General features: G+C 45.7%; 1 protein-coding gene across 2 annotated transcripts in view; it reads right to left on the bottom strand.

The window, feature by feature from the left end:
- ROBO3 (roundabout guidance receptor 3) overlaps window positions 1-13,195 on the bottom strand; it is a 468,117-nt gene that overhangs the window by 88,369 nt on the left and 366,553 nt on the right. For both annotated transcript variants that reach the window (XM_069614542.1, XM_069614541.1), the window contains exon 17: window positions 4,086-4,280. In XM_069614542.1, the coding sequence (XP_069470643.1) occupies window positions 4,086-4,280 (195 nt within the window). The remainder of the gene's footprint in view (window positions 1-4,085; window positions 4,281-13,195) is intronic.

Consider the following 13,195-nt stretch of genomic DNA (forward strand, 5'->3'; position numbering starts at 1 on the left):
GGGATGGCCATTGTGTCTGGCCACTCTGTTGAAGAGTGGTTATGGAGAATGATGTGATTGCATGTTAGCAGATTGACACAAGGGGGCTTGGCTTAAAGCCTTCACCTCTCTAAGTGAACGGAGGATAGCACAGGGGCAACGTGCTGGTCTGGGAAGCAAGACCACGCAGATCAACAGAGGTTTGAATCCCGGATCCACGCTTAGAAACCGAAAGTAAATACATAAATACAATAAGGCAACCCTGGGGGAATTATACGGTGCTGTCAGATCTACATTCTGGCATGTAGATGGAGTCACATCTTTCTTAACATGAGCTGTAACACTGCATCATACTATACAGCACAGCCACATGTCTGCCCATAAGCCTCATCTGCAACAAACATAATTACTAGAAGTTAATAAGGGCCCCAACACACAGGACTGGAAACCCCCTAGCATGCAACCTAGCACTTGCAAATTGCTGGCTGCACTAGTATGCTTGTTGCCTTTATTACTTATTTATTATTGTTTGTCTCTCCTCTGCTTCGCTCTTTCCACTTCTCCCCCTTCCATGCACATTTCCCCTACCCTCTCCCATGCACTTGCGCCTTCTCAATGTCACTGGGCCTAGTAAGATTGCTGTTTTGTTCTCCCCTGTTCCCCTCACTGGCCTTGTCGCGCTCTGAAACACTTGTGTATGAGTGCAATAGATATAAAATATCAATATCAATATCAACAGTTATGACTGGCAAAGAGATATCCATGATTTAATACTAATAGTGGATTATAGGATGTGAAGAACAAGCACAATGTCTTGAATGCCTTTTTGCAACAGCAGGATGCTCCAAAGCAAACTCATCCTCAATACACACAGTCTATAAAGGACTCCCACGTAAGAATCTCTCCACGTGTCCTAATGTCCCTGGAAGCCCCATGAAGCAGAGTCGCAATTGTTAGTGTTTTGAATGTTAGTAATTTGGGATTTCTATCACATTTGGTGAATCAGGTGCACTTCATTTCACTGTTAGTGTGGGTAGAAGGGCGTTTAGGAGCAAGCTACCCTTTTACCAGTTTGCGACTTTTGTTGTGGGCATTGCACTCCAGCATCCCTTCCAAAACCTGATCAGGCAATAGCAGCCAATCCTGTGGCTTAGGTCCACATCCTGCATCCCACTCATCATCCAAACACACCCTTTTCAGGCCTACCTCTGCACGTCCAGAGAACAACCTTCTGGGGCACCCTTGGGTCATCTAGTACAACACTGAGCAGACATGTTGAAGTTTCACAGTGACCTAAAGGCCCATCGCTTGCACCAAACTCTCAACCCGGATATGCCCTGATTGGGTGCTAACCTGTCACCCTGGGACCACTAACAGCCAGTCAGATGCCGAAGGGCTTGACCTGCACCCTTTATTGCTAGCCACCAAAAGGCTTAGAGTTGCATTTTCTCTCTCCATAGGGATTTACTATGTGGATTCTCAATGCATTGCAAGCTCTTGATGCATTTACTTTTTTATTTTAAACGTTCGCTATAGATTTTTGATTGTTTGTAGGCCATGATATTACTAATGGGTAAAACCTATATTTTTTAAAAGAAAAAATAATAGCTCTTCTTGGACTTAAAATATTAAGTTATGATGAATCAAAGGTGCATTCTTCACAACGTGTCAGCACTGGTTCATTGGCTTATTTTAACTCCGAGTCATTTCTAACCATCATATGTCAATACACCTAGTCATGTGTGCCTTTTTTAGGAAATGGCACCTCTTTTTCATCATTGAGGCATCAGACAAGATGCAAATCAGTAACAGAATTAAAACCAAGGGCATTGTTTTACTTTTATGTACATGTTCTTCATATTTATAATTTAGGTTTATTGGTGGTTTGATTTGATTGTTTTTCTAACCATTCTGTACTGTTGTATTACTTGAGTCTACAGTAAGCTTGATGGTAGAGCTAAAACAGCTGGGGGCTCATTACGAGTACGGCGGTAACTGTGCCGGTACTACCGGCAGGTTGCTGCCAGACCATAATGATTTACCGGCACCAGACTTGCTGGAAACACTGGGGTATTACAACCCCAGCATTCCGGAAAGTCAGGTGCCAGTAAACTGTAAGTCCCCATTCCCATGTAGGGTCCATGGAAATGGGGACACTATAGGACTCCATGCGAATGTGGACCACGGAAGCACCAGCACCGTTACCAACGGTGCTGGTGCTTCTGTGCCAGTCTGCCTACCGTGGCCGCTGTGTCCGGCAGGGTCTGCCCTGTCGGACACACTGGCTCCGTCAGGCAGGCTTGTAGTTTAAGGACCGGAAAACTTGTAATGAGGACCCTGGTCTTTTAGAATACTCACTGCTTTACTGTTCTGCCAAACAAACCGATTCAGTATTGCATCTCTTCATCTATGCCTGATTTTATGTGGCAGTAGTTACCTCCACAAAAAAGCGTTACCACAAGTGGTAACTACCACATGCACTGATATGGATTCAAAAATGGGGGGAAACTGATGGTTCTGCCTGATTCAGTCAGGCAGACCCTTCAAATTATTGCATGGTTACTGTATGTGGTAACGGTAATACCACATGCAGTATTTCCGGAGGTAAGTCCTCAAAGATCATGATAAGGCTATTAGACATTTAAGATTCCAAATAAATGAGAATGGCGAATTAACCAATGGAAAAAGGCAAACGAACGAACAAACAAATGAACAAACAAACAGGACCTTAATGTGTTTGCAAATTCTTCTCCTGAGCAGAACACCACACCTCACGGACAACTTCTCTGGGTTGTTGTCCTCATCCTTATTAATTCCCCAATTGCCCCATCCCTAGGTGATATGATATGATACGTTATTTACAACGTGCTTAATACCCAGAGGTTTCTAAGCGCGGCCCCGGTATCGGACCTTTGTTGCTCCGTGTCGTCTTGCTTCCAAGGCGAGCACGTTGCCTCTGAACTATCCTCCCGAGACAAAGACAACACGTGGTGTACAGAATGCTACCGAGTGTAAAGAAAAACATTTCACAGGTGGAAGAGAATGAAGACATTTTGAGTCTGAGTGGGATTCGCTGGATCAGATATAGCTAAAACAGGCATTGAAAGGAACCACACATGCAGACCAGTAAATATAAGCTAAGAGGAAGGTCAGAAGAGGATTCAGGGTCCCCAGCTGATTGTTGGAGGACCCTCTGCTGGAAAGTAATTAAACTGAGCCCCATCGATCGAGATAAACCTACAGTGTTTGACGCAGCCTAAGTCGTTCAGCAGCTCGCATGGCCCCACCCCCGCCTTTGCACTTACGATGAAGGTAAATAGTAGAAAATCACTGCTTTTCAGCATGTCTGTTAACACCCCTGGCAATCAACAGCTTTCTGCAGTTGACATTGACAAGGTAAGAACATTGGGGCAAAAGTAACAAAAACAGCTCATTATGATTCATACCCTGTTGTTTTGTGATTTTCAGAATATGTTGTGTGTGAAAAGGCTTACGCCTGCGTTCACCCATACACCTCCCATAAAATGTTGACTTCATTCTGGACAAGCAAAATATTTAAGGCTCTGCAACTTCAGCAGGAGAACACCAGCAACTCACCACAATCCATAGAGGAAATGGCCAGCAATTATAGATGAAACATATCATATTTGAATCTCAGGAATGCACCCTAGATGCCAGAACTAAGCCAGAGTTTCTCAGATCACACGGCAAGACAATACGGGAACAGTCACCCTAAACAGACTTTGTAATAGTGTGGAGTTAGTGCTGCCGGAGGGATGTCACACTCTGATCAACTCTAGTGTCTAGTTTAATGGAAATGAGGATGAACCACAACTTTGTTCTGTAGAAAGGTCATTTTCACATTCCACTTGCTGTGAAAAATGCACGTTATTGAAAGGCACACACTGTTCTGCTGGGTGTGCATTTGACATTTCAGATAATAGGTTCGAAAATGTTGCCCATACTTCAGACATTGCCGTCATTTCTGAGCTCCTGTAGAATTTCTATCCGTGGATTAGGAAAGTGTGCAAAATAATGTGACTGTTCCGTCTCCTCCCTGCCCCCAGCTACCCCTTCTTCCAAGACCCAAGCGACATGCTTCTCACCTGTGTAGTGGCTGAGCTCCTTTCGCTTCTTCCTCCGACAGTAGATCCACACGCTGAAGCACATAAGGATTACCCAGCATGCACCGCCAATTCCTGCAATGAATGCTGGTCGCTTGACAACATCAGTGATCTGTTCTGCAAGGCTCACATTCTCGCCGTTATTCACAGTCACCGGGTCCTGATCCGCAGGAGGCTCTGAAATCAAGGACAAGGAAGGGGTTCAGTGCAATGAACCCTCTTTCAACAGAATCTTTTGTAGCAAATTGTTCTAGTTTTTATTTATTTTTTAAACGAAGAAGCTCAACACGGGAACATGTATATGGCCTACCACAGCAATATACTGCCAACAGAAAGATGGACAGTAGTGCTATGGGACTAAAAACACTACAGCAAATCCAAACACAATCAACAGAAGTACACCCCTACAGCATCACACTGCCATAGACCTGCCCACAGACATATCAGCAAACACTAGGAACAGTAATAGATGGATGATTTGTCAATATCACTAGAGAAACACACACAGGTCTAGAGCACTGTTTATAGAGCTACACACCAGTACACAGTGCATACTACATACCTTACCATTAGCTCTCCAGCAACACACTGTCCATTGCTCCTCAGCTATACAACTTTAATAGTACATTGGCAATATTTTACCAATAGTCCTTTGGCAACATACCACACAAGGGCTAGAGCCAAACAATACAAACAGTATTATATATATTTTAAAACATGTTTTATTGTTAAATATTATCAATACCTTTACCACAAAACAGAATGCAAATACTACTACTACAGATACTACTAGTAATAGTAATAATAACAACACTTTGGTATAATAATCGCAATGTCTGTCCTTATATAGTGCTGATTGCTAGATGCTTCCCACTCGCTGTAATAGCAGGTGTAATTATAACTCCATTAAACAGTACACAATGTATTGCCATTGGAAGACTGTAAGTCTAGGGCTATCAGTAGTACTGTAGTCAAACACCATCAATAATACTAATGTACTGATTAATGTACTGTCAATGCCTGTGGTCGTACAGTCACACACTGCCAACAGCACTGTGGTGAGGTGTTATCCAGCATTAGTACCCGGCGAGGGTCAACCGGAATGCAACAAGCATTCTTATTGGCCTTCGCCGGGGGAATTACCAGGCCAGGAATCCCTTGCACACACAACGTGCCTTTTGTTCCCAGCGGGGGGGCGTAGCAGCCCTTAGCCAATGGTGAGGCTCGAAACGGGGCAATCCCTGCTCCGAGCCTCAGGGCCGGTCTTTGTGTCAGGCAGCCCAGGCGGCTGCCTGACGTCAGTCAGCCTCTAGGGGGGCACTGCACCAGCAGTCCACAGTGCCAGTGCTAGAATACACGTGTAACACGTTCGTTTCCTAACATTATAAAAATTAATGTGCCTGTTCATTTTTATAATGTTAGGAAACAAACGTGTTGCACGTGTATTCTATCACTGGCACTGTTGCAGGCTGTGACCTCGTCCAGGGCAGTTTGTTGTCCATTTGGTGCCCAGGGCGAAACGCTAGGAATGCGCCCCCCCTGCACCCCATCCCATGAGCCACTCCCACCGCACCCCGCACACTACTCCCACTGCACCCTGCGCGCCATTCCCAAACTACACCATTAAGGAACTCCTACCCAAAGTCAAACAGTCCGTCACACAAGAAATGAATTGCCATTTGCAACGGTGGGCCATTTTTTCACTGGTGCCCAAGACAATTTTATGCCCCAGTCCCACTTAGGCTGCAGATAATGAGGACTGGGCACACCAACCAAAAGACCATGAATATGGCACAGGATGCAGTATATACAACCAACACAGAACACAAGATGCTGAAGGGGGTTTGGAGGCAACCTAAGACAAAAGGGCAATGACAAGGAGACACCTGAACCCGATAAACAATCACTTTAACATTCTTTGAATGGGAATCAAGTGTATGCTTTGATACAGTAAAGACTTGACTATTGTAAGGAAACATGGACCAGGATTATTTATTTATTCATGCAATGTTTGTCGGGTACCTGCATATTTATTTATTTATGCAATATGTGTCAGATACAGGTATCCGACACACATTGCATTAATAAATAAATTATCAGTCTCCATGTACCCAACAAACATTGCATAAATAAACCAGTTTGTAGCTTAAAGAATATTTACTCAGCAACACTGGTCAAAACTATTATCCACATAGTGAAGTAACTCATCACCAGTGCCATGGAAGTGGTTTAAAGTGTAATTGATATATAGTTTGGAAAAGAAGCGGCATGAAAGAAATAGCGCTGCTTTAAACTATTATTTTGGCCATTTTCTGGGCTTACAGGGACGCACCATGGGCCCAAACGGGTCTCCGTTTGTACCGTGTCGGGGCCCATGGTGCATTCCTGCAAGGCACGCCCACTCCCCACAGCCCACTGCACCTCCCCTCGCATCTCAATGCCAACACTAAACCATTTAGTGACTAATGGGCCACCATTAGCAGTTTCCTGCCGGCATTGTGATGGAAGGGGCTGGTCTTAGCTGCAGGGGGACCTAAAGTGTTTTTATTGGTGTTCTTATGCCCCCCACCCCAAGTGGCGCAAAAGTGGTCAGAGAGAGCCTCTGACTTCTGTAATGTCACGTAGTACTTTTGTACTACGTGACATTACAGTCGGAAGGGGCACGCCAGCACCTGACCTGCGGAACTTTCCCCACGTCAATGCGCCGCCCCACAAACTGGGGAATTCCATCCCCTCCAGAGGCTCCAGGAACCAGGGCTATTGCGCCCCCCGGGGCTATTGCGCCCCGGACAGTTACCCACCTCGCCCGGGCCAAGAAACGGGCCTGGCCTCGGCCCTCAGGCAGGGCAGGGCAATTGGCAAATACATTAGCAACATTTGTTGCTTTATTACCTTGCCCCAGCCCCGGGTGGCGCTGGTGCTGATGGAGCCAGCCAGGCCCATGGGCGCACGTACGGTGTGCCCTCCTCCAGACCCATGGGCGTGCACTGACACTGAAGTGTGGATCGATTGGGGCTGGCTGGTGTTGTCGGCCCCAGCCATTACAGAAAAGAGGAGGGAGTAGGTCACTAAATCCTGAAGTTGTTCCCATCACAGGCACACACTGCCAAGCAGCAGCGGAATCAGCACATACAAACAGTTGCTGCATCCTGCCCTCGCTGATTGGCCTTGTTTTAGGAAACCCGGCAGTAACTACAGCCTGCCGAGGCAAGCACACTTCTTTCCTCCTGCTCCCGTCCTCACAGGTAAGGCCTATTGCTGCATAGGCATTTTATTTATTTAAAATGGTATTATGGAGATGACTGGGCCATCCAAGAACAGCCTCTGGAGGCCACAAAGCTAGACTCTTTTTGTTAGGCAGAAACCTGTGCAGTTCCCTTAGGGACCACTGCAAAAGGCTTAAGACTACAGGTGTTGGCATTAAACCCAATTGGTAGCAGTCTGTACCACCCAGATTTACCTGGTAGCTGTGGCTGAGCAGCCAGACTTCTCTCAAGAAGAGTTAGACAGTATATAGAGTATACAAGATAGGTACCAAAATACAGTAACACAAGCAAACACTGACCAGAGCTTTGGTATCAAGTATATAATTTTTATTTAAAGACACACTTAGAAACACTCTAGCACTATTATTGTAAGTAAGTTCAAAAACACAGTCACTATTAATATATATACATCCCTTATTCCTTATTAGACAAGTCTTAGTTAACACCACTTATTTCCAGACAGAGGTGAGCGCTTAACTAAAGATGGCACTCCAATAAGTTAAGAAAAAGTGATGGAAAAGGCAGAAATTAGAAACAGCACACAACACAATACTTTAGAAGCACTCAGCAAGGCAGGAAAGTCAAAGTCTACTTGTGAGCAAAAAGTTCAGAGGCCAGGCTCCCTCTTGGAGAGAGTAGAACACCAATGTGCCCAAGATCACACAGTTTAAAAGGCTTGGAGAGTCTTGCAGAGAGTTTAAAAAGGAATCATTTCAGCTCAGAAAAGTTCAATTAGCCAGCCTAGGGCCAACCCAAGTGGTAAATTGAGGATTTAAGAGACACCCCACACAGACCGTTGCGAGGGAGGCCAGGCGGACACAGTACCTTGAAAGTGGAGAGAATCCTCCAGCGGAGGCAGTTGTTCCTGGCAGCGGGTGCAAGTCACGGCGTCATCCAGAGGAAGAGATGGTCTCGACGTGTAGGAAAGCTGAAGGTTGTTGCACTGCCAGGGAAGAAACCAGCCGCGGAGTTCTCCGGTTAAAAGGTATTACCCTTTTATTTGCGGTAGTGGAAAACCGTGGTATCCCGGTTGCCGGGGTGCTTGGCACAGGCAAGACCGCCACGAGATGATCCGGGAAGGCGAAAAGGCAGGCAAACTGGTTATCCCCACCAATCAAAGGAAGAAGACTCTTCGGGATGAAGATCTCCTCTGTCGTTGGAAGAAGTGGTGAGTCGGTTCAGCAGGGCTCCACCGGTGGTGTCATCGTTGTAGGTTGGCTCAGCTTCTCCCTCTTCGGATTCTTTGGTCCTGTGGCGACGTCTGAAGTCCCAGTCCCCAAAGCCCTGCTTTTATGCAGAAAACCCCCATTCATCAGTCCTAGCTGTCACTCAAACATGCTAAGTGGTGAGCCGGGCGGCTCACCACTGGGCCAATCACACAAGAGTGCGACTTGAGTTGACGAGGCAACTCAGTCCAGGGTGCCTAAATCCCCTCCCACACCCCCTGTGGTACCCAGACAGAGTGGCACCACTTTTGGAGGCTTCTGTGGAGAAGCCCGCCAAAAAGTGGAACAAAGGGCTCGGCTTGGATTGGAGTCACAGAAGCGAACACAAACGCCATTTTGGAACCTAGTTCTGGCAAAAAATACCAACCGGTGAATTCATATTAAATAAATAAACCGGCGGTATGTTTGAGGCTATGTAAAAAGTATTAGCCTCGAACAATGGAAAATCCCATAGGAATATATTCGCGGTTGAATATAAAAAGTAGTATCCACTGCCACCAGCCAAAACTCGCTCAGGGGGGACTGGACAGTGCCCCCTCGAACAAGAGACCCAGGGGCAATCGAATTGCCCCTACCAGTACGCCCACACTATGATGGTTTGTATTGGTTCTGTTCACAATTTAGGACTAGTAAAGCCAATGGTGACTTTACATGCCCTGGGAGACAGTAGTCAGTCCCAGGGTACGGAGTCTATGTTTGGGGGTCACTATGACACCCCTGTGTTACGGCACAGAGGGTGCTGTGTAACACATATACCAAAAACACATGAAGCCCTATGGAGTAAAAGACCCCATAGCCCATAAAACACATACAAACTCAAAGGATATCTCAAATCATGTCTAAGAGTGGGAGAAAAAGAGTCTCACTCTTAGCAGGAGAAAAAAATAAACCCCAAGAATCCAGCAAAGCTGCTGGGGGACTCACTAGGTTTGGGAAATTAGCCTTAACAGAGAATTCTCCCTAACACTTTTGTCAAGGCTCAATTAGTCATGAAAAAGGAAGCGAGCACTGGTGGCGGACTCTCCTCAGGAGATCAAAAGGCCATTTCTCGGAAGACCTGGGCAGAGTGTCACCGTCAGCAGATCTTAGACAGTTGCACGTTCCAGCGGGGTTGGATTGGTCGGTCCGTTGGCCGGGCCAAAATCACTTTGAGGGCGAGGCCCTGGGGGCCGGTACCATGCTTGGGCTGGTTTGGGGGTTACTACGCCCCCCTAGTTCCCGCTCCCAAGCATATTGTTCGTCGTTCCATCTTTTGCTGACTTTTTTTTTTAGTGCAAGAGTTTCATACATTTCACTGTTCGCTCAGACTTGTCTTATACTCTTCTTTGACGTCGTGCTTCTTTTGTTTGGAATAGCAGTCACGCTAGTCTAACGAGATAAACACCTACACAAACGCGCCTTGTGAATGATGGCGTGAAGGATGGATGCAGGCGCTGGACCAAAAGCTGAGTGAAGTCTGCACAGCAGCTGGCTTAGGAAAGCGACTCAGCAACTATATTAGAAACCGTCTCTGTGGACGGTTGGCCCGTCTTCCGTATAATGCAAATACCCAGACTTGCAGGATGCATCCTTCACTTTCTTTGTTCCATTGGGGGCGACATGCTGTAGCATCAATTCATGGCCTTTAAAATACCCCGCATGGTGCAGCTTCTGATATCCTTTAACACAAACACTGGGAAATGGCCATGACTAGCTAACGCCACATTAATCAAAGCCAGGTCTCTAAAGAACGGTTCAAGTGTTGGGGAATCACCTGCTCACACTTTCTGACGTGTGACCAACAAGTGCGCAAAAGATGTTTCAGCGTGTGGGGCTCTTGATGCCACCCATTTCTGCATTTGATACACCAGCAGCTAAACACACCCTGGGGAGGCAGCTCCTTCTGCATAGTCCATTTCTCTCCCAAGCTCGGGACAATGTTCTTTACCATAATGGAGAATGTGAAAATGCGCAAGGCTGGGGGTGAGGGTGGAGGGCAAAGCGCACTCTGCTTGGGGTAGACTAGAGATGTTTCCCCTGATACCCACAGTACTCCAAGTCCCTTAAAATTAAATTTGTCTATACACTGCACATTGTGCAAGGGCCGCTGGCATTCAAGCAGCATGCGACTAGTAATTTGCAAAAAGTAAACTTAATGAGTCCCAAGAAAAGGTCATCTTCCACCCTTTAAGAATTTGATTGTTTTTGTTTTATGTTGGGATGGTAGACATCGTTTTTCTTTGCTATCTTACAGTTTCATGGTGCTGTCGGAAGCTAAAATGAGTGATCACGAAGGAAACATTTAAGAATTTTGAGAGTTCACAAGCATGAGAGAAACCAACCCCAATACTCTGGCGCGGTAATGCTCTGCAGTGTGTTTCAATGTAAAGTCCACATAGTAATGTCATAATTTTAGAACGTCACCTCTCCAACATTAACATTGGGAGCTATGTTGAATTGTACATGCGTGTCAACTCTCTGCATATGTTTAAAGTAGACTTTACCACTCACATGGAGTAGTGATATTGTTTACGTGTGTCCCTCCTAAATATATTTAACTTCCCGTGAAATATTTGATGCAATACATCTTGCATAAATGCATGTATTTTAATGCTGAGATAGACGGGCTTGTACAGCTATCGGTGGGTATGTTGCTGATGCTTGGTCTTGGAGGTTTGAGTAACACTGTTCAAGACCAGTTCATCGCCTTTTAAGGGTGGCTAAATGTTTGAGGTCATACGAATGACATTAGTGTAGATCTAAAATTGTCACTTCTCTGACCTGAGTCACAGCAGCAAACTGGTCATTGTTACTAAAAATGAAGAGCAAAAGCAGACTAACATAACCAGGCCTGTTCGGGTTTGACCCTCTTATTGCTGTTTTCTGAGGTTCATGAAATTCAGCAGATGCCAGCATTAACAATTTTGTTAACTCATAGTCCCCACTCCCGCTGCTCAGCCCATGACACATGCATGAGATCACAGGTCGGGGGCAAGGGGTAGCCAACAATGCTTCCCGCATGGGGTGCAATCTGTTGTAAGACCGGCCCTGTCGAGCCTCCCCATGGCTGGAGGCTGCCTTCGTCGGGCCTGTAACAGTGGGCCCCCGGGGCATTACCTGGGGCGGTATTGGCCCTCTGTCTCGTGGCTTATTGCTACAATGTACAATGAAACACTGCCCACAGGACTACTTCCAAAACAGTTAAAAGCATTAGAGAAATACATTATCGCTAGCTTTGTGGTGACCTAAAAGGCAATCCTTAAACCACACAGTGTCATTGGTACAAGATATATACAATAGCAACATCATTTCCGCAAAACACTGTCAATAATAATGCAGCCACACTCTGTCAACAGAGCTAGAGGGAGGGAAATGCCATCATCAAAAGCTCGATAGGAAAACCAACCTATTGATAGTACCAAGGAAATGCCTTGTCAAATGTTCTCGGGTGATAGATTATCAATAGGGCTGTGGCAATCTACACAGTTCATTGCAGTACGGTCATACTGTCTGAAAAGCTGGAGGCAAAATGTGTCTATTGCACTTCAGAGAAACACTGTCAATATCACTACATCAATAGCCTGTCAACAACACTACAGTGATACATTGCCAGCAGCAGAGTATCTTCAACAATGCACTCCCTTAGGACTAGGAGAGATACACTGTCAATTACATTACAAGGAAAACTGTCAACAGCACTGCACAGATTGCAAAGATTACCATTAGCAGCACACCCACAATACACCTAGATGGCTACACTCTCAGAAGAAAACACTGTGAAAGACTGTCAATAGTCCTTCCACAAAATACTTAAATGGTGTACACCATCAATTACATTTCCGTGACACAATGGGCTCATTTTCAAAGTCCACAGAAATTGCATGGAGGGAGGCTACCTATGTGTCACAAACATGCACTGCACCAGGAGGTGGAAACAATGCGCAGACATCTGTGCTTACTGACTCTTTGTAATGCATGCACTTTTAAATGCCTTCCACCATGTAGTTACATGGCACAGGACATTCTAAGCTTAGAATCTGCCAGCTTTGAGCGGGTGCAAAAAAGATGGAATCCATGGGAATCCATAGCATTTTTGGCAGCATGGAAATCTAATGTGGGCCACATGCTATTGGATTTTGTATGGTTAGGTGGATGTGGTGGAGGATTCAAACCTTAGGATCCACGCGCCCATTCCACAGTTCAAGTAATGACTTGTTTCAGAAAAAGTGTGCGTACAAGTTTAACACACGCCTTTCGCAGATACTTTTTATGGACTGCTTGATGGAAAATTACACTAACTCTGTTGCACAGCATACGTGCACTCAAAATACTACAGATTGAAACACCCTCGGTAGTAGTACTACTATCACGGTACACTGCCAGATTTACTGCAGTAGCACGCTGTCAATCTATGATATTCTAATCCTGCAGGCAACACAACTCCCATGAGCGCCTGGAGACTGCCTCTGGGTGGTGGCGTTGCGCGGTATAAATCAACATAACATGACATCGATTTACGGTCATAGGCATACAATGCGGAATAGAAGAGTAGGCCTCACTTTGAGCGCGGTGGTAATAGTACAAACATTTGTATTTTAAATACCTTCTCAAACATATATGA

Source organism: Ambystoma mexicanum, chromosome 9, assembly GCF_040938575.1.
Source record: "Ambystoma mexicanum isolate Mex_15411 chromosome 9, UKY_AmexF1_1, whole genome shotgun sequence".
NCBI lineage: Eukaryota > Metazoa > Chordata > Amphibia > Caudata > Ambystomatidae > Ambystoma > Ambystoma mexicanum.